Source organism: Onychomys torridus, chromosome 5 (genome assembly GCF_903995425.1).
Source record: "Onychomys torridus chromosome 5, mOncTor1.1, whole genome shotgun sequence".
NCBI lineage: Eukaryota > Metazoa > Chordata > Mammalia > Rodentia > Cricetidae > Onychomys > Onychomys torridus.
In genome coordinates this window covers 99,261,571-99,285,959 of record NC_050447.1, presented here as the reverse complement: position 1 = coordinate 99,285,959, position 24,389 = coordinate 99,261,571, and the positions used below count along the sequence as shown (strand labels likewise).

The window sequence follows — 24,389 nt, the reverse complement described above, 5'->3', positions numbered from 1 at the left end:
AGTTGTGGTACTGCAAGAAGCCTAATGAGCTGTCAGGGATGCCAGGCAAGAAATGGTGAGCCAATGCCAGTGATTAAAGATAGTGTCAGGTGTATAAACAATACCAAATGTCCACTGTGGTGAGAAATGGACATAGAAAGAGAGTCACGAGATGGGAGGTTAGAAAGGCAGCTTGAGGCCACAGTCCAAGCTTCCCTTCTGGAGAACTGCCCAGGAAGCTACAACCTCGCCTGACCCCTCTTCTCTCTGACTTTGAATCATTCCCCTGTTTGCATCTCGCCCTTTAAGGTCTAAATGGCAGATATTCAACAAATGCATGCTGAATAATGAATTAATAAGCACTTCCCCTGTTAAATAAAAAAAAAAAAATGTAACCCAGAAAAACTGCTGAGTTATGCTCTAAATCAAAACTTAGCTGCCTCAAAGCAATAGTCTTTGTTCCCTGATGTTTGAAAAGTGACAAAGGAGAATCTACCACTAATACAGAGTAACCTTACACACCAAGGGCATCTTGGTGTTGTCTGCCATCTGCTGCTTCATCTCACTCAGCTACCTTCCAGTTTCAAAGCACCATCAAAGGCTGGTGTGCTAGTAAAAGATGCTTTACCTCCAGGCTCCAGGGATAGAGACTGCACAAGTTAGAAACGGAGTTTGCAAAAGACGATCTAAAGCAAATGAAGAGGCTGGGAGCTTGGAAGGCTCAAGACTCCAAGCTGATAGTCACAGGCTGCCAAAATGCTTATCTAAATAACAGTTAAATAATATTAATAATATAATGACAGCTATAATTTATTAATTGCTTGTTTTGTGATCAATGCCTTATAGACACCATCTCATTTAATTCTTATAACCACCCTATGGAGTAGGTATTTCTATAAACATTCTATAGATGAGAATAATGGTGTGCAGATCAGTCTTAACTTGACCAAAGTTAGACAGGTAGGAAGCAGTAGACCCAGAACCTAAATTCTGGACTATCCAGTTTTAGGTCACAGTGAGCCTACCTTTCTGAACCAATAGATGCTTTCCAAAGGAAATCAGGGAAATCACCAAGCATCAGCCTGGTGGACAAGCAGGAAGTCAGCTCTATCATTATCATTCTAGAAGCCCAGAAGAAGAGCACATCAGAGCTGGAGTGTGGTAGCTTGAATGTAATTGGTTCCCATAATTTCATAGGAAGTGACACTATTAGGAGGTGTGGCTTCGTTGGGGTGGGTAAGGCCTTGGAGGAAGTGTGTCACTCCAGGAGCGGGCTTTGAGGTCTCCTATGCTTAGGATACCACCCAATGTCTCAGTCAGCTTCCTGTTGACTTCTGATCATGATGTAGCCAGCGCCACATCTGCCTGCACACACCACCATGCTCCCTACCATGAAGATAATGGACTGAACCTCTGAAACTGTAAGTGAGCCACCCCAACTAAATGCTTTCCTTTTAAGAGCTGCCGTGATTGTGGTGTCTCTTTACAGCTATAAAAACCTTAACTAAGACTCAGAGTTTTGCAGATGTGTTGATTCTTAGGGACCGTCAAGGACGTGACAACATGCACAGCCATACTCTCATATATGAACCAGTGCTCATCAGATCCGCACAGGAAATAGGAGGAAAGGAAGCTAGGCTGCAGCAGCCCTGAGATCCTGCAAGGTGAACTAACTCCTCTTGCTGACTGGGGCTGGAGAAGGAAATCGGGTGTAAGCTGGAGAGCACAGGAGATGTAGGTCTGAACAAAGGGAACAAAGACAGCCATGTTCTCCATCCTCGGTTCTCCCTAAGCACTTGCTCAACATTGACTCTAGTGGGGCCGCTCTCCGTTTTCAGAATAGAGTTGTGTCTGGGGCTTTTTTCTGAAACCTCCACGGAGCTAAGGAAATAAGCAAAATAACACATATAACCTTGACCTTCTCCAGGCAGGAAACCACCTTGCAAAGTGAAGTCTACCCCTGCCTCCCTGCAGTAGCTTAATTACCTTTCTTATGCTCTGGCCAGATACCATACCAAAAGCAACTTCAGGAAAGGCATTGTTCCGGCCCACAGTTTAAGAGACTCAGTCTACCACAGCAGGAAAAGCCTGAGGTAGGCAGCGCCATATGGCAGGCGTGTGCACCTAGGCCACTTCTCCACATCTTGACAGAATAAGAAGCAGAGCAGACAGGAAGTGGATTTGGACTATAAAGCCTCTAGACTGAGCTCAGGTGGCAGAAGTCACAGGCTCAGGGAGAATATTGTGATGCTCTCAACTCTGGTCAGACAAACTTCTTTTTGCAGTGGTTTATAGTTAATGCAGTGACTCATACATAACTGGTCAGAGTGCTGGGTCTAAGTAATTTTGAGTGTTCAGCCATGGATGGGTCATCCATATGAACCTCCTAACATCTCAGGTGCTGGAATCTTCATGGGAAAGGATGTAGAATGGAAGAGGAGGGCCAGCAGATGAGAAGAAGAGCTGGAAAACCCTGGCTTCTGTACAGGGCATGACTGTTGCAAGCATCTCCCCACAGCAGCTGGGGTTATGTGCAGAAGACCTGCATAACACCTCACCAGGCAAAATTCAAGCATGGATAGGTGAAAGGCCTCAAGGCTTCATCTCTATCAGGGGAGCTATTGGCAGTTAATTACCTGCTGAGTGAAGAAGAGTCACTCTCCTTTGGAGATATGACCCCTGGTAGGTTGCACACGACCTACTGGATGACCACACACCCATGTGCTTGAGGGCAGCACTAACTGTACTCGAGTTATTAATAACAATAGCATTAACAAAACGAGAAGACCTGAAGTCAGAAGGGAGGTGAAATGGGGGTTACTAAGAAGAGTTGGAGGGAGTAATGGTAGACAGAAATGATCAATACACATTTTATAAATGTTTGGAACTTTCAACAATAAAAAAAAAAAATGTACTGAAATAAAACCCTCAAGCTGGATGTGGTGGTGCATGCATTTAATCCAGCAGAGGCTGATGGATTTCTATGAGTTCAAAGCCAGTCTGGTCTGCATACTGAGTTCCGGGATGGCCAGAGCTACACATGGAAACCCTGTCTCAAAACAAAACAAAATAAATCTCAAGTCTTAACAACTTCCTCCAAGGAGGTTCCACCTCTTAAAGGTTCTACATCCCCTTAAACACTGTCTCAGCTAAGGGACAAGTGTTCAAACACAGCACCCTACAGCACCATTTCACTTCAATCACAGCAGTGATTGTATGACTTGTGGCAAGCAGTTATGAGTCTGTGTCATCATGTAAACACATTTCTCTTACCTCAGCCTCCTCACCTGTTGAACTGAGGTTACAGGGAGGACCCACCATAGAAGACTTCCACAGACAGTAAAGATTTCTTACATATAAAATGAACACACACATAGTGTGGGTAAAGCAAAGCCTCACAAATAAGGGACTGAGTAAATATATCGTTTTATTATTATTCCTAGCTTATGCATACAAATAGTAATATTATATCATCTTTCTAATTATCACTTGCCAGTGGTCAGCATGAAGTCCCTGAAACAGCTGTCTGTTATTGTCATTATATACTACAGTGTACACACCAACACACCTTCTCTGAGGCACTCACGGGTCATTTAATTAGTGTTCTTGCCGTTCAGCATTCGTTTGCATCTCTTGAATATTATCATTTAGTTCATTATTCTGATATGTCTTCCTCTCCTATTTTTAGATTTCCTGATGTCAGAGTCAGGGCAAAGTGAGGAGCTGATATACCTGGCTGTAGCCGAGGGAACGTGCTGGCTGTTGGGCAATGCTGCTAGCCCAGACCAGCTGCTTTCTTCCTGCCTCTTCAAGGACAACAGAGACCGAGGCCTGAGTGGATCTCAAATGAGGGGAAGTGGAAGAAACAGACACTGAATTTGCCTATCTCTCTGTCTCTTTGTTCACTTTATTACTTATTGTTTTGGGTTTGTTGTTGTTGTTGCTGCTGCTGCTGCTGCTGCTGCTGCTGCTGCTGCTGCTGCTATTGTTTGAGACAGGGTCTCTCTATGTATCCCTGGATCTCCTGGATCTCACTCTGTAGACCAGGCTGGCCTCAAACTCACAGAGATCTGCCTGCCTCTTCCTCCCAAGTGCTAGATGAAATTAAAGGTGTGGGCCACCACCGCTTGCTCTATTTACTTTTTTAAAATGGAATTTTTAAAAATGAAAAAAACAGACTTAGTGCAGCTTGTCATCCCAACTAATTGAGAGGTTGACGTACTAAGGTCAAAAGTTCAACCCCAGTGGGCGTGAGAAGGTTCAAGGCCAACATGCACAAAAATAAAGGACGAAGCACAAGCTCGTGGCCCGGGGTTCAACTCCCAGTCCTTGGAAGTTTAAAGTCTTTTGAGACAGAATACAGCTGGAGCCAGAAAAGAAAGCAAGAAAAGACGAGAGAATAGAGCAGAGCGGGCATCCCACCCAGCCAGGGTGGGGACAAGGAGCCACCACTGGCAGGAAGGGGCGGTGCTCCGGGGTCGGCCCTTCCCACCGGCCCGCGGCCCGCCCGCGCAGCGCGGACCCGGCCCCTACTCGCGGATGCGCGCGTCTGGGCTGCGCGGGCACGTGGGCCGCCGGCTGTCAATCACGCGCATCTGAGCTTGGAGAGGGAGGCGGGAGTGGCGACGCCGGTGGCGGCGGCGGTGGCGATGGGACCCCGGCGAGAGATCTGCGGCTAGGTCGGCTGCACTTGCTCCACGGGTCCACGGGTCAGGGATTGGAGGAACAGGTAAAGCCGTGGGAGGGCTGAGGGCTGTTCTAGGGCTATCTCTTCATCTCGCCCTTCTTCCCTTTCTCTTTCCTCCCGCCCTCCTCACACACAAATCTCTATCAATCAGTCTTTCTCTCTCTCCCTCTAGCCCACTCTTCCCCTCTTCCTCCTTCCTTATTCACAAAAATCATGCATATTAAAATCCACAAAAACGTAGCAATTTGAGACAACCAACTTCATGCTTTGGGGGGTTGGGGTCTACGTTATGTAAGAATTTGGGGGTTGTACAGCTAAAAACTTAAAAGAGTTTCCTTCCTGTAAGACAAGAAAGTTGTCTTTTCAGTAAGGATAAAATGGGTTTATTTAGAGTTTGCAAGGCTTCTCAGATTTCTTTTCCAGGCTGAGCTGATCCCTCCTCTACTGGCAACAACAACACCGGCCCTCCAGACTCCTTGGCCATGTCTAAAGATTTTCTGATATGATTTCAGGACCTACTTCTTTTCGTTAGTAGATAGGGACACATGGGTGGAGGTCAGACCAAGGCTGGTGATCTCACAAACCAGCTGGAGTTGGAACACCTAGTGTTGGCTTAACTGGTTCCTGGCTCTGTGGCACAAATGTTTTCAGGACCTTGGAGAGCTCTCAGGGCTCCAGACAGGCCAGCGCCTTCGTTGCAGAATGTATCTACCATCAGTTTCTTCAGACACAACCAGAAAGGTGGCTGGTGAGGAGAAAGGACTGCTGAGAGAGAGAGACAGAGACCGGAACCAGGAGAGGGAAAGAGGGGACCCTAGGAGACAGAAGAAGATAGTGAGGTTCTTGCTTTTAGCTGAGTTGTTTTCTCTTGTTCATTCAATTTAATGTTTTGGATGTTAATGTTGGCTCACATACTATCCAAACTTCGGGAGCAAGGAAATGCATCTAGAAGATGGTACAGCTATTCTCCATTATAGATTGACCCTGGAAATGCTGAAGACAGTTTGTTAGACCTTTTCTGGACTTACCCACCTCCCCTCTAACCTTTGGTTTCTCCTTCAAATGCACAGAAGAATCTGTTTAACAGAGCATTTCTCATGGCCTTCTGGGTGGTATGGCCCTAGTTTTTGTTCTTTTCTATTTTTTTTTTTAATTTCACAAGACTAGAGTAATGCAGGAAACCAATAGCTCAGTGGCTGGCAACGGTCTCTTAATTGAATTTTGCACGGGCACCTGCTTCTCTTGAGCAGCTGGAAAATAAACTGATCATGATAGGAAGAGAATGGATGTGGAAGTTAAACTAAACATGATGAGTAGATTGTCCAAAGAGATTTGCTGAGGGTGTGATGCACGTCAGCTTGTCAGAAGACATGGGGATTGTAAAGCTTATTTATTTTGCAGAGAAGTTCTGGGACGTCTAGGAAACAAATCATCTTTCATTTAGATTATGTGGGATATAAGCAGCCCAGTTGAGTTGATGTTATCAACTTCATGGCAAACAGTGATGCCAAAACAAAAACAGTACCTATATGGTGTTCTGGGGTTCACAAAGCTCGTGGGTTTATGTCACCTCGTTCACTCCAAAAATTATCATCAGAGTCCATTGGAAAGTTTTAGAATGTCAGTTAAACTTTTGAGTTTGTTTTGCTCGTTTGCTTTGTTTTGTTTTTAAAGGGAAGTCATCCCTGTTCTTTCACAAGAAGTTCTTGGTCAATGGTTTTGTGAGTAGCTTGTAAAACTTGATTTTTGCTCTGGGTCATATCTGCAGAGTTGTTTTCTTTTCTGCACTAGAATTGAAGGATGAAATTTTAAAAGAAAAGTGAAAGAATAAACAGGCAGAGGACAAGGAGAACATTGAAGGTAAGAGTCAGCTTTTGTCATGTGTGGATGCATAAGCATCTGTGCCCTGAATGTAGTTAAGGAAGAAGTTTAAAAGGATGCTTATTTTGGTTTTAAATTTTGCATGCCTTATTAATATATATGGGTAGAGATAGATAGATAGATAGATAGATAGATAGATAGATAGATAGATAGATAGACAGATAGATGATATAGATAGGTAGACAAATGATATATGGATGGATAGGTAGGTAAATGGATAGAGGCTAGATAATAGATGATAGATAGATAGATGTGTAAGTAATAGATGGATGTATAAATAGAGATAAATAACCGTATAGATACATAGCTTGAAGGATTCAGGCAATTGATAATGAGTAAGCTAATTATACACTATTATTCCTCTTTTCTAAAGCATAAAAGTGACTGACAGTGCACAGACATGGAGGGTATAAAAAGACCTCATTATATAAAAGTGTGATCTCTGTGATTATTCCAAAAAGATAAAGTATCTCTGAACTGATCCATTGGTTAAAAACACATTTCAAGTTTTATGGATCATGCTGATGTAATTCAAAAATGCAATTCAATTTCAAAGTGGCAAAGCTCTTAGTGGGCTTTCATGACTTCCTGTGTGCACTGTGAATCTCATAGAGTCTTTTAAGGGAAGCAACCTTTTGGGTTTGGCTCTGGGTAAGTATTCTCAATAGCCTGTGTCTATATCTTGTGTCTTGTAGTGCTGGCCCTGTGGAAAGTGACTCTAATGGGATTGTCACTCTCATTAGCTCAGCATCATTTTGAGGGAGAGCAAATAGTATGAAAAATTGAGGGTTATTTATAAAGAGAACAGGGCCTGAGCCTGGCCCACAGTGACTCACACACAGAGCCATGGGAAAACATTCATCCACTTTGTGCCTCAATTTGCTGCCTCCCTTCTCTCAAGGAGACCATGAAGATAAACAATGTGATGTCTGTGATGTCCTCAAAGTTGCAGGAGGCATTAAAAACTTATTTCTATTTCCCCAACTGTTAGTACTTTTAGAATAGAATGAAAGTAACTGTACTTATTAGCCCAAAATTAAAATTCCCAACAATTGATACTGCAGTCCATTGGTCTGCATATCCACAGCACTGTCCATGGGGATCTGTCTGTCTAGCCAGGGGGTGGTTCTCAGCATTTGTGCTCTCATTTACTGTAAATGCTGCACATGAATGATATTTTGTTGAAGACAAATAATGTGAAGAAGAAAGCTGTGGATAGACCTCATTTGTCAGTAACTACAAGGTCCTTCAGGGAGAATGCAAACAAATCCCTCTTGCAAGGTGAGCAAACAGCCACACGCAGATGGGATAGTGCCTGGATTCTGTCATGATTCCAAACTAGGGGAATAACTCAGTTGCTAAAATGTTTGCCTCCCATGCACAAGGCCCTGATCTGATACTCGGCCCTGCACAAACCAGGCATGGTGGTACATACCTGCAATCCCAGCACTCCTGATGTGGAGGCAAGAAGATCAGAAGTTCAAGGCCAGTCTCAGCTACACAGAGAGTTAATTCAATGCCAACCTAGACTAGAGTCCTGGACTTCCCCCCACAAAAAGGGGAAGAAGTACGAGAGGATCCACTAGCATATTTATATACCAACAGTATCTCATTTAAATAAAATTTCAGAAAGTTCTCTTATCAGCTTCTATGCTTGTACCTCCTAGATATTAAAGATTTCTCTAAAAAAAAGAAGGCCTCAGCCAGGTCTCATTTATTCCTTGAATGCCAGCACTTGGGAGGCAGAGGCAGGCCAGCCTAGTCTATAGGGAGAGTTCAAGGACAGCCAAGGCTACACAGAGAAACCTTGCCTGAAAATAAATAAATAAGTAAATAAGTAAATAAATAAATAAATAAATAAATAAATAAATAAATAAGTAAATAAATAAATAACAAAAAAGAAGGAGGAAAAAAGGAAGAAGAAAGAAAGCCTCTAAGGTTCTGTCTCTTTATAATAGCCATAAATAATGTTGACAGTGCTGTTTTGGTGGCTGCTGATCCAGATATTTAATACAAGCTAACAAAACCTTGCCCAGTAAGGGAGTACTGACTTGAGTTCAAAGGCCTTTGCCCAGCCTTGAGTTCCTGCTTCTGTCCTAGTTTATTGCATATCATTTAATAATTGTCCAGCTTTAAAATTCCTTTACAACATGACTTAGTATATCCTTTGTCTAACACCACAGATGTCAGTCAACAGAGGAGATTCCAAATAACTATAACATTCTTTGTCTGGAGACAACTAGCTTCTGACTTACTAACTTCCCTTGAGTTATATAACTCTGTTGAGGTTCCCAGGTCCCAAACCCTCACTCTACCATGGTAGATTTTAAAACTCTTTTCCGAAATAGACATTCTCCTCTATACATCAATCCCCACTAGTTGTATCTTGAGGAAGCAGTGTGGATCTTCTCAGCTACCTGCCCCCCATTCAGGGGCTACTATTGAAGGCAACATAACATATATGATACTAAAGTAGTGCATTAAATGAACAGCCTACAAGCATTCCATCAGTTTAACACAAGTAAATAGTCTGGGTAGTGGCTTACATTCCCCTTAAGCTAAACTTCATGCACACTGGAATTAAGGACTTTTGGGACTGACAGTCCACAAGCAAGCGGGGAATCAATAACCTCAGTTGTTTGCCCAACAAAAAGTAAATGACTCATTCTGAAGATGTGTAGCTGACAACTCCTAGAGAAACACATCTGAAAGAAACAAAACCTGAGTCTGGTCCAAGCTTCTTAATGTAAGGATGATGAAACCACAACCCAGAGATGTTAATAAGCTTAGTGTGATCTCATGACCAGAAACAAGTGTCAGTCCATTCTCTGTTCTGTGTGGCTGTCATGACACAACCCATGCTCTTCCTGTCCATGCTTAGTGGTCTTGGAAGATGAAGTAAGGTCCAGCAAGATTCCTCTTCAGGAATGGATCCAGCATCACTAATGATCCATTTTGAAGCAGAATGACACTGAGGCTCAAAATGATTGCTTCATGACACTCTGTCCCTCTGCTTTTTTTTTTTTTTTTTCAACTCATTTTGGTGTTTTTGTTTTGTTTTGTTTTCAGCAAAGTTTAACTAGTGAGTCTCACAAAGAGACACTAGCCTAGTGCTCTAGAAGTGACTGGGCAGAGACTGACCACAATGAGTTTGAGGTCCCTGCTCAGCATCAGAGCTGAGTCCCAAGAGCGCGGACTTCAGCAGCTGGGCGAATCAGCTCATCTTGTTGCTATAGGGACATGTCATTCCTCTTGTGTCTGGTTTTGTTCTTTCTTCCTGTTAAAGACTCCAATGCCCTGTAGGAGACCTGGAGATTATATAAAACATTTAGCTGAGATGGTTCTGACTACACAGTCATGATTCAGACCAGGCTCCTGCACATTGTAGTCTCCGTCATCTTCTGTCTCCTTCCTGACTCACAGTGTAACCTTTAGCAAGATTTTTCTGTACCTCAGTTTCCTCAATGACAAAGCAGAGTTAGTAATACCAACCCCATCTCCAGTTGACTAAAAATTTTTATTAGAATGGCTTCAAAGAAGGCAACTCTAAAATTATTCTACTTATGTGTCACTGGTAATAGGCTCTTATTAATCACATTCATTGTATAAGCATTAAACAGAAGGTACTGAAGAGATCATCCTAGCACTTAAGTCATTTAAAAAAAAATGGATACCCATCCTTTTGATCCATCAAACAAAATGCTTTCTAAAACCTTGATAGTTGTAAAATAAAACCCCTCTGGATGTCTAAAAGTTGTTATTGTTGTTGTTGCTGTTGTTGTTGTTGTTGTTGTTGTTGTTGTTGTTGTTGTTTTAATGCTTACCTTTACTTCTCTTGACATGTTCTCCTGAATGACTTTTTTAGAGGGAGATGTTCCTGAACCAAGAAAGCACACAAGTGTTCAATGTAGTGCTGGTCAGCATATAGAATGATGAGGCTAGCGACCAAGGATGCCACATTGCCTGTGCCATTTTTCTGACATTGGGAGCATATTTTCTCAGATTTGACTGTATTTTCTAAGCAGATCCGTTTGTGGCAGGAGTGCTTATAAAGGGATGTGCTTGCGGGTTTGCTTGGTTCCCACAGGAATATTCTGAATTTGCACTGACATGTGTCTATATAGGTTACCTTACGAGATGCTGGGACAAGATACTGACAAAAGCAACCTGTGCCCACAGTTCTAGGGCATTGCCCATCATGGCAGCAGGAACTTGAGGCAGCTAGTCACGTAACATCTATGTTCAGAAAGAAGAAACAAATGTTGGTGCTCGGTCCATTGTTGAGTTCAGGTCTTCAGCCCACGGAATAGTGCTACCTGCCTTTATTGCAATTCTTCCCATCTCAATGAACCTAGTCTAGAGACCCATTCACAGGTATACCTAGAACTCTGTTTCTGTGGTGATTCTAAATTCTTTGACATTGGCCATCAAGATAGCCATCACACTCTTCAACCAAACTAAGTGAGCACAAGGAATCTGGCAAAACCATAGAGAATATTTGTGTCCTGTGGACATTACTAGCTGGTTCCTTGAGAAGCAATTAGAACACTTAATGCATCTTTCTTGACCTAAATTATAGCACAGTCCTAGACTTTCCTGGAAAAATATTTTCCCAGGGAGAAAATAACTTTGTGTCTCACTTTGTCATGTACAGATTATGTCCAAACAAGGGAAATAATCTATTAAAAACTGAAAAATACCAGTATTTCCCATTTTTAGCTAAAAACTTATCTGTTTGTACAGAGATCAGAAAAATCAAAGAATATAGAACTGAGAAGTCCCTCACTCACCAAAACAATGGCCCCTCAGTAATTCCTTACTAAAAAGAATAAACAAAAACATTGGGCTTCTTGGTTACGAACACTGGCTACTCTTCTTATAGGGCCACAGTTCATTTGGTGGCTCATAACCACCTGTAACTCCAGTTCCAGAGGACCCAACACCCTCTTCTGGCCTTAGCAGGTACCAGCCACACAAATGGTACACAGACAAAACACACAAACACATTAAATAAAGTTTTATTTTTTAAAAAATAACATGAATTATTAATGAAATCCATTTAAATTTTTATCTCCAAGAGTAACAATTGGAAAAAAATCAACCTTAAATTTCTATCTTGCAAAGGTAGTGCCCTAGGCAGCTCACCCATAGCGAGTTTCATTTAATTTTCTTAAGTCTTATTTATACTAGATACTTTGTAAGAAATAGTAAAAGGGTCTACTGTCTGCATTACACTTTCACACCTACATTGACAGACGTATCCACAAATAACCATGGAAATACATAGACAGATATATCCACAAATAGCCACAGAAATACACAGTGCTAGAACTGGTGAGGTGTAAATTAATGGCCCAGTCACTCGTGATTAATAAAGCATGTTAGCTGCTCCACAGCTTTCTATCAAAGCTTCCATATGACTTAGCAATCGGTTAAAACATCAGAGGAAGTTACATGAGCTCTGAATGCAAAATTGGAACCACTAAGAGGAATCCTGTATATGTTCTGGAAAGGAATGTGGTTAAAAATCCAAGATGACTCAAGACAAACTCCACCATGGCCAGTGAGATTGCTTACAAATTTCTTACATTCAAAATCTGTTGTCAGGCCTTCTTTGCTGCCATTTCTCATGTACCTTGTTCTTGTATTTTGTATAATTTAAGTGACTGAAGCTACTGTATCTCCTCTGTTTGTGGAGAACCAATTCTAGCCAGTGATTGCTGGGGGTGAGTTTGCATTTAACAGAAGAGAAGGGCAGATAAACTAGGTGAGTCTTTAAAGATGCCATTTCCCTTAAGAGAAAGCCTGGCCTGTTTAAATAGGCTGGTCTGGTATAACTCAGCCTGGTTCTTGTCTTTAATATGCCTTTTGATCCTGGAGTTCAAGAACTAGCCCATGGGGCTGATCTCTGTGTATGCTGTCTTTCCAGCTGGGAAGATGACTTCTTGCAGCAACGCCTGTGGGTCCAAGCAAACCCAGGCTGACCCCGAGGGTGGGTACCAGCGCTATGGAGTTCGGTCCTACCTGCATCAGTTTTATGAGGACTGCACTGCCTCCATCTGGGAGGATGAGGATGATTTCCAGATCCAGAGATCACCTAACAGGTGGAGCTCAGTATTCTGGAAGGTGAGGAAAAGAATAATGGGAAAAAATATCAGAAGTAGAAAAAACTAGAGAACTGAGAGGTTCTCTGTGTGAGCCTCAATCCTAGTAACATTTAATGCATTGTTCTTCCTTTGGAAAAGAGATTATAAATTTTGGGTCAAAGAAAGCCTCTACATACAACATAATTACTTGATGAGCTGGTTAAGCAGAAGTAGGGTCAAAGGCCAGACAATTAGTAGTCTCGATAGTTATTAACTGGCCACTTCACTCATCTATTGTGAAGCCACTCACATACAGAACACTGTGTTCTTTCCCTCCATTACAGTCTGGAGAGGTGTCTGTTATAGTGTGAATGGGAAATGGCCCCCAAAGGTTCCTGTGTTTGAATGTTTGGTCCCCAGGTGCTGGTGCTATTTGGGGAGTTTGTGAAACTTATAAGAAGTGGAGATTAGCTGAGCTAAGTGGGTCCCTGGAGGGTGGGCCTGGAGCTTGACACCCATTCCTGGCTTCCTACCTGCTCTGTGCTTCCCAATGGTCCAGAGGGACAAGCCCCTGCCACTACAGTCAGGAGCCAAGCTGTCCCCAGCCATGATGGATTCTATTCCCTCAAACTGCAAGCCAAAGCCAACCCCCTTCCATCAGCTTCTTTCAAGGGTTTTATCACGGTGTTAAGAGAAAGAACTGACTTAGTATCAGTTGACACATTGGAACAATTACTGGAAAGAAACGGTTAGGTGTTGAGCAAGCATTAATGCTGAAACATGGCCTCCTAGTCATAAACCGGCTGGTTCTGCCTTCACCATGTAGGGGACCGTGAGGCTCTCTGAGGAGACTCATTGGAAAAATGCACTCAATGCCTCAAAGGATACTTAGCACTGGCTGCATCTGTAGAATGATTGGGTTGAAGTGCTGGAAATGATGAACAGGAAACAAAAGGTTCCCTGCCCACATGAAGCTTACAATCCACCCCAGGTATCAGGAACTTGAGGCAGCTAGTCCCATGCATCTGTAGTCAGGAAGAAGAGAGAGATGAATGCTGGTGTACCCATCTAGAAGCCCTAACAGCATGTCAAGTGAAACCAGCTATACACATAAGAGGAAGGAGGTAATGCAGGTGGGCACAGAGGTACAGGCATAGAGAAGGATCGAGGTGCAGTAATGGAGAAAGGTTGTCAGAAAAGATGAAAACTGAGCAACTCCAGATGGGCTGGTTTTCAGGATGAATACTACTTGGAGCTGGGAATGTAGCATCCCCAAAGCCCATGGGAAGAGGGAAGAGGTCCATTTTGTAAGTAGAGTTAGATAGGGGAAGACACTGAATTCAGAAAAATAACAACACAGGTGGTCTCTGTGGGGTCTTGTAGACAATGGTGAAGACATGGGCTGAAACAGGGAACTCCATCTGAAGAAGCCTGGATAAGACAAGCTGACTGATATGTTACCAAGATCTTTCTTGCTACTGAGCAGAAAAGAAGTTATCAGAGGGCACACACAGCTAGATGCATTCAGAAGCCATTAAAGTACCCAAGCAAGACACATGGCAGCTTAGATCAGGCAGGTGCCAGCGAAGCTTTAAAACGGTCTAGCCTAGCATTATAAGTTTGAGGGTCAGGCTGTCAAGATATGCTAATGAAAAGCCATCAGCCTGGACTTGTGTCCTGGATGATGTTGTGACCTTAGATGGAGGTATCTAGTAAAGGAATGGGACAGGTGGAAGCCATGAGTGTGACTTTGACTGTGTCACACCAAAGATAACTATTACACCAGCAGAGATAAAGCTGTCATGGCCATTTCAGTGTATTATCTCAGCTCGTGGATTTGAGGTCATTCACAGGTAGAATGCACAAAAGATACCAGCTGAAACAACCTGCGAAAAGACAATGATCCTAGAAGAGAAAGGGAAAAGGAGGAAGATTTAGGGAAGGTCTCTGAGATTTGACCCCAAAGCATCCTTTGGGGTCTCCACCAGCTCCAACATTCGATGCTTCTGAAAGATCCCACACATTTGACCCAGACATTGACTTAAACTGCTATGATCTTGTAATACAACATAACAAGAGGCAGTTTAGCCTAGTGAATATGAGCACAGAGTCTTGTTTCGGGCCATATGAATTCAAGCTCATGCTCTTGTATTTCATATCTCTGTAACTCTGAGTAATGACACTTCACTTACCATGTAAATAATGTGAGATTTGAGACAGTATTTAGAAAGTACTTAAGACAATGCCTGCTGTATGTTCAATAAGATTTGGCTGTGTTAGCAACCATTACTTCATACCCATTAGAATATTAAGTGCTGAAATGGAAAGAAAACTGGAAATCTAGTGAATTACATATTGGGTAGCATAGTTGTTAGTGTGGATGTCCCAAGACTTGTATTAATTCAAAATCATACCATTGTCACAGAATCTGTTTTAGAGTTAGACAAGTCAGCATCCTTGTTCTGTAGGAACCTCAGCTCAGATGAACCCTTACTGGCTTGGACCAATAAAACGCATGTTTGATCCAGCTACATCTTTCATAGGTAATTGTTTCACTCTTCTCTACAGTCTTCTCTCCCTCCTCTCCCTCCTCCTTTCTTCTCTCCCTCCTCTCCCTCCTCCTTTCTTCTCTCCTCTCCTCTTCCCTCCTTTCTTTCTCTCCATACATATAGATGTATGTATATGCATGAGTGGAGTATATTTATGTTTCGAATATCTTTAAATGCCACTGACATAAAGACTGCTTAAGCATTTGTGGGCATCCAGGGCACTGGAGTGTGATTTGGGAACTGCAAATCCATTAAACAACATACAACAGTGGACGGAAAATAAAGAACTCACAGTAAATGACCAGCTCCAACAGGATTTTAATATTTTCCTTTCATTCTTACACAAGCAAGGTCCAAATTCTTTGTTCCCTGTTATGTTAAGCCTGTTTTAGAGAAACACAGGCTGAAGTTTCTCTGAGGCTACATTCCAATAAAATCCTTCACCTCGAAGCCTGGTGTCAGCCTGCACAGCCTAAGGGGTCTGTCTTGGTGACATTTGCTCTACCCAGGGCAGAGGCTGGCTCTTCTGGGGAACTTCCAAAGCAGGCTGAGAAGAAATGTTCTTAGGAAGAACTTTGTAATAATACAGAGAAAGGACCCCATTGCACACATGACCCAGCAAGACTCTGCTTAATGTTTTTCTCTTGGTTTTCAAATTGCAACTATAGATGGTTCAAGTTACTAGCAACCCCTTTTCCTTCCACTATGAAACTGCAAAAGTCAAGCCAGTTTGTCCCTTGGAGCTGTGTGTTCTAAGTACCTTGTTAGCTAGCACTCTGCCCTTGAGCTCCTGAGCAGTGAGCCGACTGGAGAGGCTTAATGAGAACAGAGAGTGAAATCACATGGACTCATGTTGGAATCTGTGCTCTGCCCTCCCTGCTCATTTATACATGGCATCTATCTCAATGCCATTCTTTCTTTCCACAAATATTTATTGGTCCACCACACACTAGAGCACCTGGTAAATGCAATGGATGATATAGGATCCATTTTCGCCTCTGAGTAAGATATAGAAATTCACAGTTAAACAGAGACATAGACACAGGTTATTATAATCCAAAATGCTAACTGTTCTTATTGAAATGGTATGTATTGGGAGCACAGAGTTCGGCAGACAGGAGAAAGTGTGTATCTAGTGCAGCCTAGAGAACTTGACCTCGGTGGAGATGCCCTGTGCAACTTCAGAAGCAGGGCACCAAGGTGGAAAGAAGTGCATTGCAAATGTAGAGGGGTAGAGAACACAGCAGACAGCTGGGACCCAGACAGAGCAAGCAGGAGTGTTTGCAGGTTGCAGGTTTGGATGGAAGGGTCACAGGTGAGCTGGAAATGTATCCAAAGGCTCACATAAAGCTTCGGATACAATAGGAATTTCTCCATAGCCTTATAGAGTACTGAGCATAGTGAAGGAAAAGAAACAGTGGACTGAAAATAAAGAATTCACGGTAAATGACCAGCTCCAATAGGATTTTAATATTTTCAATTTGAGAAGAGTCTCATAATCTGAGATAAACACATACTTCCAATATATGTGATAGTCTTTGTGACTTGAGAGCTTTGATCATTAAGAGAACGCCGTTTTCAGGGCATCATGGAGGAGTGAGATTGGATGTCAAGGTCAGGAATGACCCCAAGAAGTGAGCATGGGGACTAAAATACTAGTTGAATATGGAAGCTATTGCATTTGCATGTGTGCTAGAAGAGATAATCTCTGTGAAGTGCAAGGGCTGATGGGCAAGTCCATTATTCTGGTGGAGGGATACCAAGCATACTGCATGGGGTCAGGCCCGAACAAGCCTCTAAGCCAAAGTTCGACATCAGGCTTCACTTTGTAGAGCTCAGCATCTAGCTGGGGTAAATAGGCAATGGTGAGCAAGACCCTGCCACCATCATGGGCAGAATCACTACTCAGAGCTCAGGGCTTACAGAGAAAGCAACAGCAGTCCTCGGGGAAGGGGAAGTATCAAAATCCAGGCCTCACTCACCATGAACTTTGAATGATCTCCACCCAAGATGGCTCCTTAATGCCTAGCTCCATCCAGCCTTCTCTCCCTACCCCCACCCCCAGGCTGTTCCTCTCTGCCTGGCTGCTTCTGGCCTCCAATGGTCATTATTGCCTCCTCTATGCCAGAGCAGCTGTGCTACAGAAGCTGTTCTCTGGCTCTGCCTACCAGCTTGGCACACACTGCCAAGTCAGACTTCACCAGCACACTGAAAAACGAGGAAGGAGATGCTGGTCAAAATAACAGCAATTTTGGAGTGATTTCTGGAACCCAAGGTTGCCTCCATAGCCAATTCTCCTTTGTTGCCCCAGGGAGTGGATTTCATATAAGCTCTGCATTGCTCAGGTAGACATCAGGAATCACAGCCTAGGCATTGGCCTTGCTGCTGCTGTGGAAGTTTATCATCACCTAGTGACGTCCTTTAAACTCACTACTGAGACTAGCCCCACCACCCTGTAGCCTGAGGATGCTCTATTGGGACCTCTCCAGCAGCATTCCAGTACACACACACACACACACACACACACACACACACACACACACACAGCATCAAACAAAACTCCAGGGCTCTCTTAGAGCTTTAAATAATCTTGGTGTGCCTATGTCCTTTGCTGATCTTTCCCTTAGACCTAAGGCTGCTTCAAGTCACTGTTCCACACAATGCCTGATGGAATCATACCCCAAGTTTAGTTCTTTCCAGTATTCTGACACCATCTCAGGATCAGGATATACATTCCACCTGCCCTCCCCTTCTAGATTCTCATGGCGATTTAAGAAGCACCCTCCTTATGATTCCTTCATCAGACCTTCATGCCTATAATCCCAAGTTGTCCCCTGTTCGCAGTCCCTTTCTGGGCACACCACTTGGAGGTTCCATGACACTTGCACTGATTGCAGACAGCCAGTGGTGACTGTCCCCTCCTTCCTAGGAAACTCTAATGGAGATAAGGAAAGAGAGGAGGTTCTGCCTGGAAGGTCATTCTCCAGGTCTGACAATGGTCAGAACTTCCTCCATGTGGAAGCCACAGTTTGCTTTTCACCTGGCAGTGATATTCTCAGAGTGGATTTTGTCTTGTATGCCACTTAGCTGAGAGGCAGGCTGTGCTGAAATCAATCACTGGGGTCCACTTCATTAGGCTAGAGGCTGGAGTTTGCCAGTCAAGAGTGTTGTCGGGCTCGAGGATGAATTTTGAAGAGGCAAAGCAGAAAAGACAGGGGTGCTACCCCCCCTCCCCCAGCTCTGCAGAAGATGGAAAACCAAAACAGCCCCAGCTTTGCTCCCTTTGGTTTCTGAGCTTTGGCACCAGTTCCTGAGAAGGGAGGTAATTTAGTGATGTGGAAAGCAAGTCACCATGGATATTTAAGTTAATTTAGTTTGTGCTTCCAGAATTTTCCAATGTGAGTCATTTTTGAAGAGTTATAAATAATGGCTAGTCTCTGGAGGTGAATTTACTTACCATCATTTTTAGCAACCCAAAATATGATTTTACAACCCAATTTCTCCTACATTACTTGCATCTTATGCAGAATAGCTTCTCTGTTTTTATTTAGTCTCACACTGACACATTTTGTTTTTCAGTTTCTTCGCCGTATCATATTAAAGGAGATGTGTCCATATATAGTGGATAAAACTCTTTTGAAATTAAAATAATAGGCAGGGAATATGCAAAATAGTAATTGGTAGCATATTGTAGGCATAAGGAAAGCGAGGGATCACACAGGTCCAGATATACTAACTACCGAAGCTTGAAATATGCTTTGACCCTGTAGGCTGCAGATTCCGATGGTGACTATGGTAATATCTGCTTTGCGTAAGCATCTGTATTAAACACACATGCATCTAGCCTGGTGTCTGGACCACACCTGATGCTGAACAGCAGTGTGACCTTGCCAAGGTCACAGGTTGATGAGGATGTCTTCCTTCTGTTAGCCAGGCCCCCTCAATCAATGGATCAACTCTAAAATTTAACAGATAAATAAACACACTTTAAATCCCAAGATGAGGTATGATTATATATTTGTTTTTCCGACCTTTTACTCTAACTTAAAGCAATTAGGAATGGGAAGAAATGAAAAAAGATGTTTAAAAAATGGATAGCTGTGTTAAATAATCCTTTTTCCAACTGATAAGTAACTGGCTTAATACTGTTAACCAAAGTTTTTTCCACACAACAGTTACTTATCAGTGTTTGTTACTTGCCAAGTACAAAGTGAAGTGCTTTTGAATACAGTCATATTTAATCTTCACAGTATCATAATGGGGATACTATAATCATTTGCCATTCCATAAATATGGAAAATGGTGATACAAACATTCAAGTAACTTTGCTTCTATGATTCCAGTGCAAGTTGCAGGATGGGAGCCCAAGGTGAGCCTACCTATGCATCCTGGGCTCTAATCACCATGTGGCACACTTTGCCTCTCTGCTCTTTGCTGATTCATTTTCATTGTCAATTTGGTTGCATTAAGAAACTCCTAGGACACTAGGGAAACTTTTGTTAGAATACCTGTGAAGATAATTCCACAGATGACTAACTGAGGGCAGCTCCTCCCTGAATATGGAAAGCACCATCCCATGAACTGGGGTCCCAGAATGACTATAAAGGAAAAGAGAACATCAACTGTATCGATCGGGATTCTCTAAAGGAACAGAACTGATAGAATGAATACATAGATATATAGCTGTAAAGATATATAGATATAGGAGAGTGTTAGAGTGGCTTACAGGCTATGATCAGGGTAGTCGAGCCATGGCTGTCTCCTGACCAAAAGGCTAAGGATTCAGTAGTTGTTCAGTCCATGAGGCTGGATGTCTCAGCCGTCTCAATCTGGTGCTAGAGCCCAGAGGATTCCTAGAGAGCTGCTGGCCTTCAGTCTACCTTGGAATGCCAAATAAATAGATTCTAGCAACAGCTCATGAATGCCTCAGCAATAGGTTGGGTGACCTTGTCAGTGAGAATGAGAGCAAGTGGGCAACAAAGGGAAAACTTCCTTCTTCCACACCCTTTTATGTGGCCTGACACCAGAAGGTGTGGCCCAGATTTAGGGTGTGTCTTCCCATCTTAAATGATCCATCCAATCAAGAAAATCCCTCACAGGCTTGCTTAGCTGCTTGAGTTTTAGTTGATTCCAGATGTAGTCAAGTTGACAACCAAGATTAGCTGTCACACCCATTGACCACCTATGCTTCCTGACCTGATGAAATGCAAGCAAGCATCAGCCTGTGCTTTCACAGCCATGGAATCGCTCCAGACGTGCCTTCCGCACTATGATGGACTGTATCTCCTTGAGCCCAAACAAACCTTTCCTCACTTAAGTTTCTTTGGCCAGGCATTTGGTTATATAAATGAGAGCCTAACGTAACCATGCTGCCCTTAAGAAAGCAGTTTATCTTCCATCTGTTGCTCTAACATGTTGGTGTCTGCACAAGTTCCATTCAATTACATATGAAAAGAAATAGAGCATGGGTCTGGGGTCACCTGTATGGCTGCCAGACCCTGTCTCTGTGGTAGGTCTATTGTTTGCCAATGACTGACCTTCTGGAGGCTCCACATCTTTACCTGCTGGCTATGGATCTTTCCCTACTTGCTTTAGAAAGGCATCAGCATTGATAAGGATTGCCAGTGTTCTCAGGCCCCAAACACCAGGACCACATCTGTCAGTTGAGCATGTGAGTTTGTCACCCATTGCAGTGTAGATAATGACACTTCACTGCACGAGGGAGTTAGAAAGAATGGATTAGAGGGTGTCACTTTGGTTAGGGGCTTTTGGGAGGAGACACGGAATCAGCGGGACACTCGGTGTTGTCTAGACACATCTCTGCTAAAGCGTCTCTGCTAAAGCTTGTCTGTAAGGAAGGCAGACTACAGGAGAGGACAACCACAGTGGAGAAAGGAAGAGCAGATGGGCCTACTGGCTGGGAGGAGCAGTCTGCATGATGACCCAGGTTTGTAAAAGTTGTGACAGAATCATGTAGAGGCCTGGTCTTGTCTTCTTCCATCATGGTCACAGGTTGAGCGTGTCTGAGTTGACACTCTGTGAGATGTGTTGTACTTGACATAACATCCTCTGATAGGGCAGCTTCTGGTGACATCAAGGGGCAGAGTCAGTCAGGCCAACTCTGGGCATCAGGGCAGCTTCTCTCATCCCCAACTCCCAAGTGAGGTATGTGAACAAAAGCAGGCTCCTTCAGCTTGTACAAGTAGAAAGCACTCAAGATTTGGGGCTGTGCTTTCTGGCTGGCATTCCCTCTCACCTTCCACTTTAGATACACAATTAAGTCTGTTTCTCATGCAGATTGAGGGTGGCTGGGAAGAGCCTGAACTCTGAAGGAATGGGTGGTGCCCTTGTGGCCAAATGGAAACAGAAAGGGGCAGCTGCTCACTGTCTCCTGCTTCTGCCCTGTGCCTCTAGGTCGGACTCATCTTGGGCACTGTCTTTGTGATTCTTGGACTAACCATCCTGGCAGTGGGCTTTCTTGTGACCCCCAAAATTGAAGCTTTTGGTGAAGCTGATTTCATGGTGGTTGACACACATGCCGTGCAGTTCAACGGTGCCCTGGACACGTGCAAGCTAGCGGGGGCTGTGCTCTTCTGCATTGGGGGCACATCCATGGCAGGGTGCCTACTGATGTCCGTGTTTGCCAAGAGCTATTCCAAAGAAGAAAAATTCCTTCAACAGAAGTTTAAAGAGCGGATCGCAGACATTAAAGCCCATACCCAGCCCATCACTAAAGCTCCGGGCCCAGGAGACACCAAGATCCCAGTCACTTTGTCCAGAGTTCAGAATGTGCAGCCTCTGTCGGCCACTTGAAATATTTGCCACCTCAGGCCACCCCTCTCTGATTCACATTCATCATCATTTAAAAAAAAAAAAAAAAAAAAAGGTAGCCAGTTTTTGAAGTGACGTGCATTTGGCAGTGACCTATCCCGAGAGCCATGTGGGGCTGGACACAGTGTCATGCAGGCTTAGTTCAAGTGACAGTGAATGTTATGTGTCAATCTGCACCCGCTTCTGATGGGTTCCCCCAGCCCCTCTGGAGCTAATTGCTCTAGTATCTCTACATTGTGCTATTTTCTGTTAGTTGAAAGCACTGAGCAGAATAGACCAGCCCATAAGTCATCAACATGATCCACTTCATTTTATAATTGGTTTTTCTGATCCTCCCGGGTAGTGCTGTCTTCCAAGCCTATCTCTGTGTATGGATTATCATCATGTGTTCCTAGAAATGCAGTTTCCTGATTTTGATCCAGATGTTAGACTTTTAACTCTATCTTAGCATAAAAGTCCTAAGAATGAATAGAAATTTATCAGTGTTCCACGTAAATCATTTTGTTTTCTCCAGGTTGTTTTTTTTTTTACTGAAAGAGGTAAAATTGCCAATTTTGGAATCTTGGTAAAACCAGCAACAATAATAATATTAGAAGTATATATTTATGCAGTATCTAACAGCTGTTAACATCTGGGGAGCTTGACTTCCTGCTATTAACTTTGCCATTTGACTTTGCCAAAATAAATAAATAAATAACTGTCCTCCAGCCCTCAGTTCCCCCAACTTACATACGAGGCTTTAAGAACATTCCCTGCTCAAGTATATGGAGTTTTTTCAGCCATGTGTCAGCAAGTCTCTTTCCTGGGGATATTTGTGATGATCTTTTGTTGGGGGTATTTTTCAGAAATGGACTCCTGGAGTCTCCAACTCTGCAGACTTTACAGTATTTACCTTAAATATCCAACCCACGAGGCTGGATGACGCTGCCATGCATTCATAGAGACAACTAAGCTAGCCTTAAATAACAAGCCCTAGGCTGGTGTTAACCTTAAAAAGAGTTTTCATCCTCAAATAGGAGAAACTGAGCCCAAAACCCCATGGTCTCCGAGACATGCCCCTTGTCCCTCGCATTTCCATTTACTCCTCAAATGTAGATTCGACTGAGGAAAGGGAAAGATATGACTTTGGCATTCTGTCAGCTGTGCTTTTTAAAGCTTTGTCATTATATGTGCACATATTCTTCCTTTAAAGGGTAAACCAAACATGTGAATGGGCCAGACCAGAACCACACTGTCATCTGCCTAACATGGCTCTTTTTCTTTTCAACATGTAATTTTCCATTCTGAGACTGAATAAGCCCTGATGTTTCCCTGACTAAATGGAGGAATAAACGAAGCAATTAGTGGTCTTTGTGTGTGGTGTTTATTTTGCACCCTGCAGCATAATACACAGGGCAATCAGCATCCTCAGTGGGGCTCATCCGCCAGGTTTTAGAGAAATTGTTCTGGTTTCCTCCCGTGCTCTACCTTCCCATGGAAACGCCACTTTAATTTCATTCTTCGAAACCTTACACAAGGTCCCCAAATATCTGTGGTGAACACCTTTCTGGTGCTTGCTTCTATGTCGGTACCAATGAACATTGAAGAATGAGTTTGACTTTTATTAGGCTCTGGAATGAAAACTAATAGTTGGTGGAGCTTGGAAACATATAGACCCAAGTGTAGAAGTAGCTTCATCTCTTAGATAAAAGCCTTTGTAAAAGCCACAGTGAATAAAATAGAAGTTACATCTTAAGCAGCCACCTGATGTTCCCTACCCCTGCTCAGCCCCAGCTCTAAAGAAGTGGACATCTCTAAGCACCCCTACAGCCCACAAGGCGAGATTAGGAATCATTGAGCAACACAGAGAGAAGCCTGAAACCAATGGCAGCAGGAAAGACAGAAACTATTGAAACTATTGGGTAAAGACGCAAGCCACATGCTGTCTGCGGGTGTATATCAACAAACAAGGTTGTCTTCAAGCTAGCCATATGCCTAGATTGTAGAAAGCAGAGGATGAGCTGAGAGCTTTGGTCCTAGCTGCCTGTTTACATTGACTGCATCTTCCCTATGACACAAACTTTAGAAACTGTGGGACTTTCATGGGCTTCTAGCTCTAGAGGGAAATGGGATACAAGAGTTTGAGACAATGTCTGAAGAGCATTAGAAATGAGATCCGGCCTGGAGGACATATGAGCATGAGATCTTGTGGATGATAGAAGGTTTAGAGAGTGTGGCTACCTGGGTAGAATTCCTTGGTCAGCGCTGTTTAAGCCACTCCATTGTTTGGGTTTTCCCTGCTTCATCCCAGGGCAAACTAATACCCTATGTTAGCTCTGCATGGTTAGAAAACACATCTCCTATAAGAAAAGTCTGGCACTCCCATTCATTAGACAA

General features: G+C 43.3%; 1 protein-coding gene across 1 annotated transcript; it reads left to right on the top strand.

The window, feature by feature from the left end:
- The first annotated feature begins 4,455 nt into the window (after nt 1-4,455).
- On the top strand, nt 4,456-23,362 carry Nrsn1 (neurensin 1). The gene is made up of 4 exons (XM_036187471.1): nt 4,456-4,708; nt 6,458-6,526; nt 12,477-12,673; nt 21,597-23,362. Exons 3-4 carry the CDS (start codon nt 12,485-12,487, stop codon nt 21,993-21,995), a joined length of 588 nt encoding a protein of 195 aa, XP_036043364.1. The 5' UTR covers nt 4,456-4,708; nt 6,458-6,526; nt 12,477-12,484; the 3' UTR covers nt 21,996-23,362.
- Nucleotides 23,363-24,389: the final 1,027 nt, after the last annotated feature.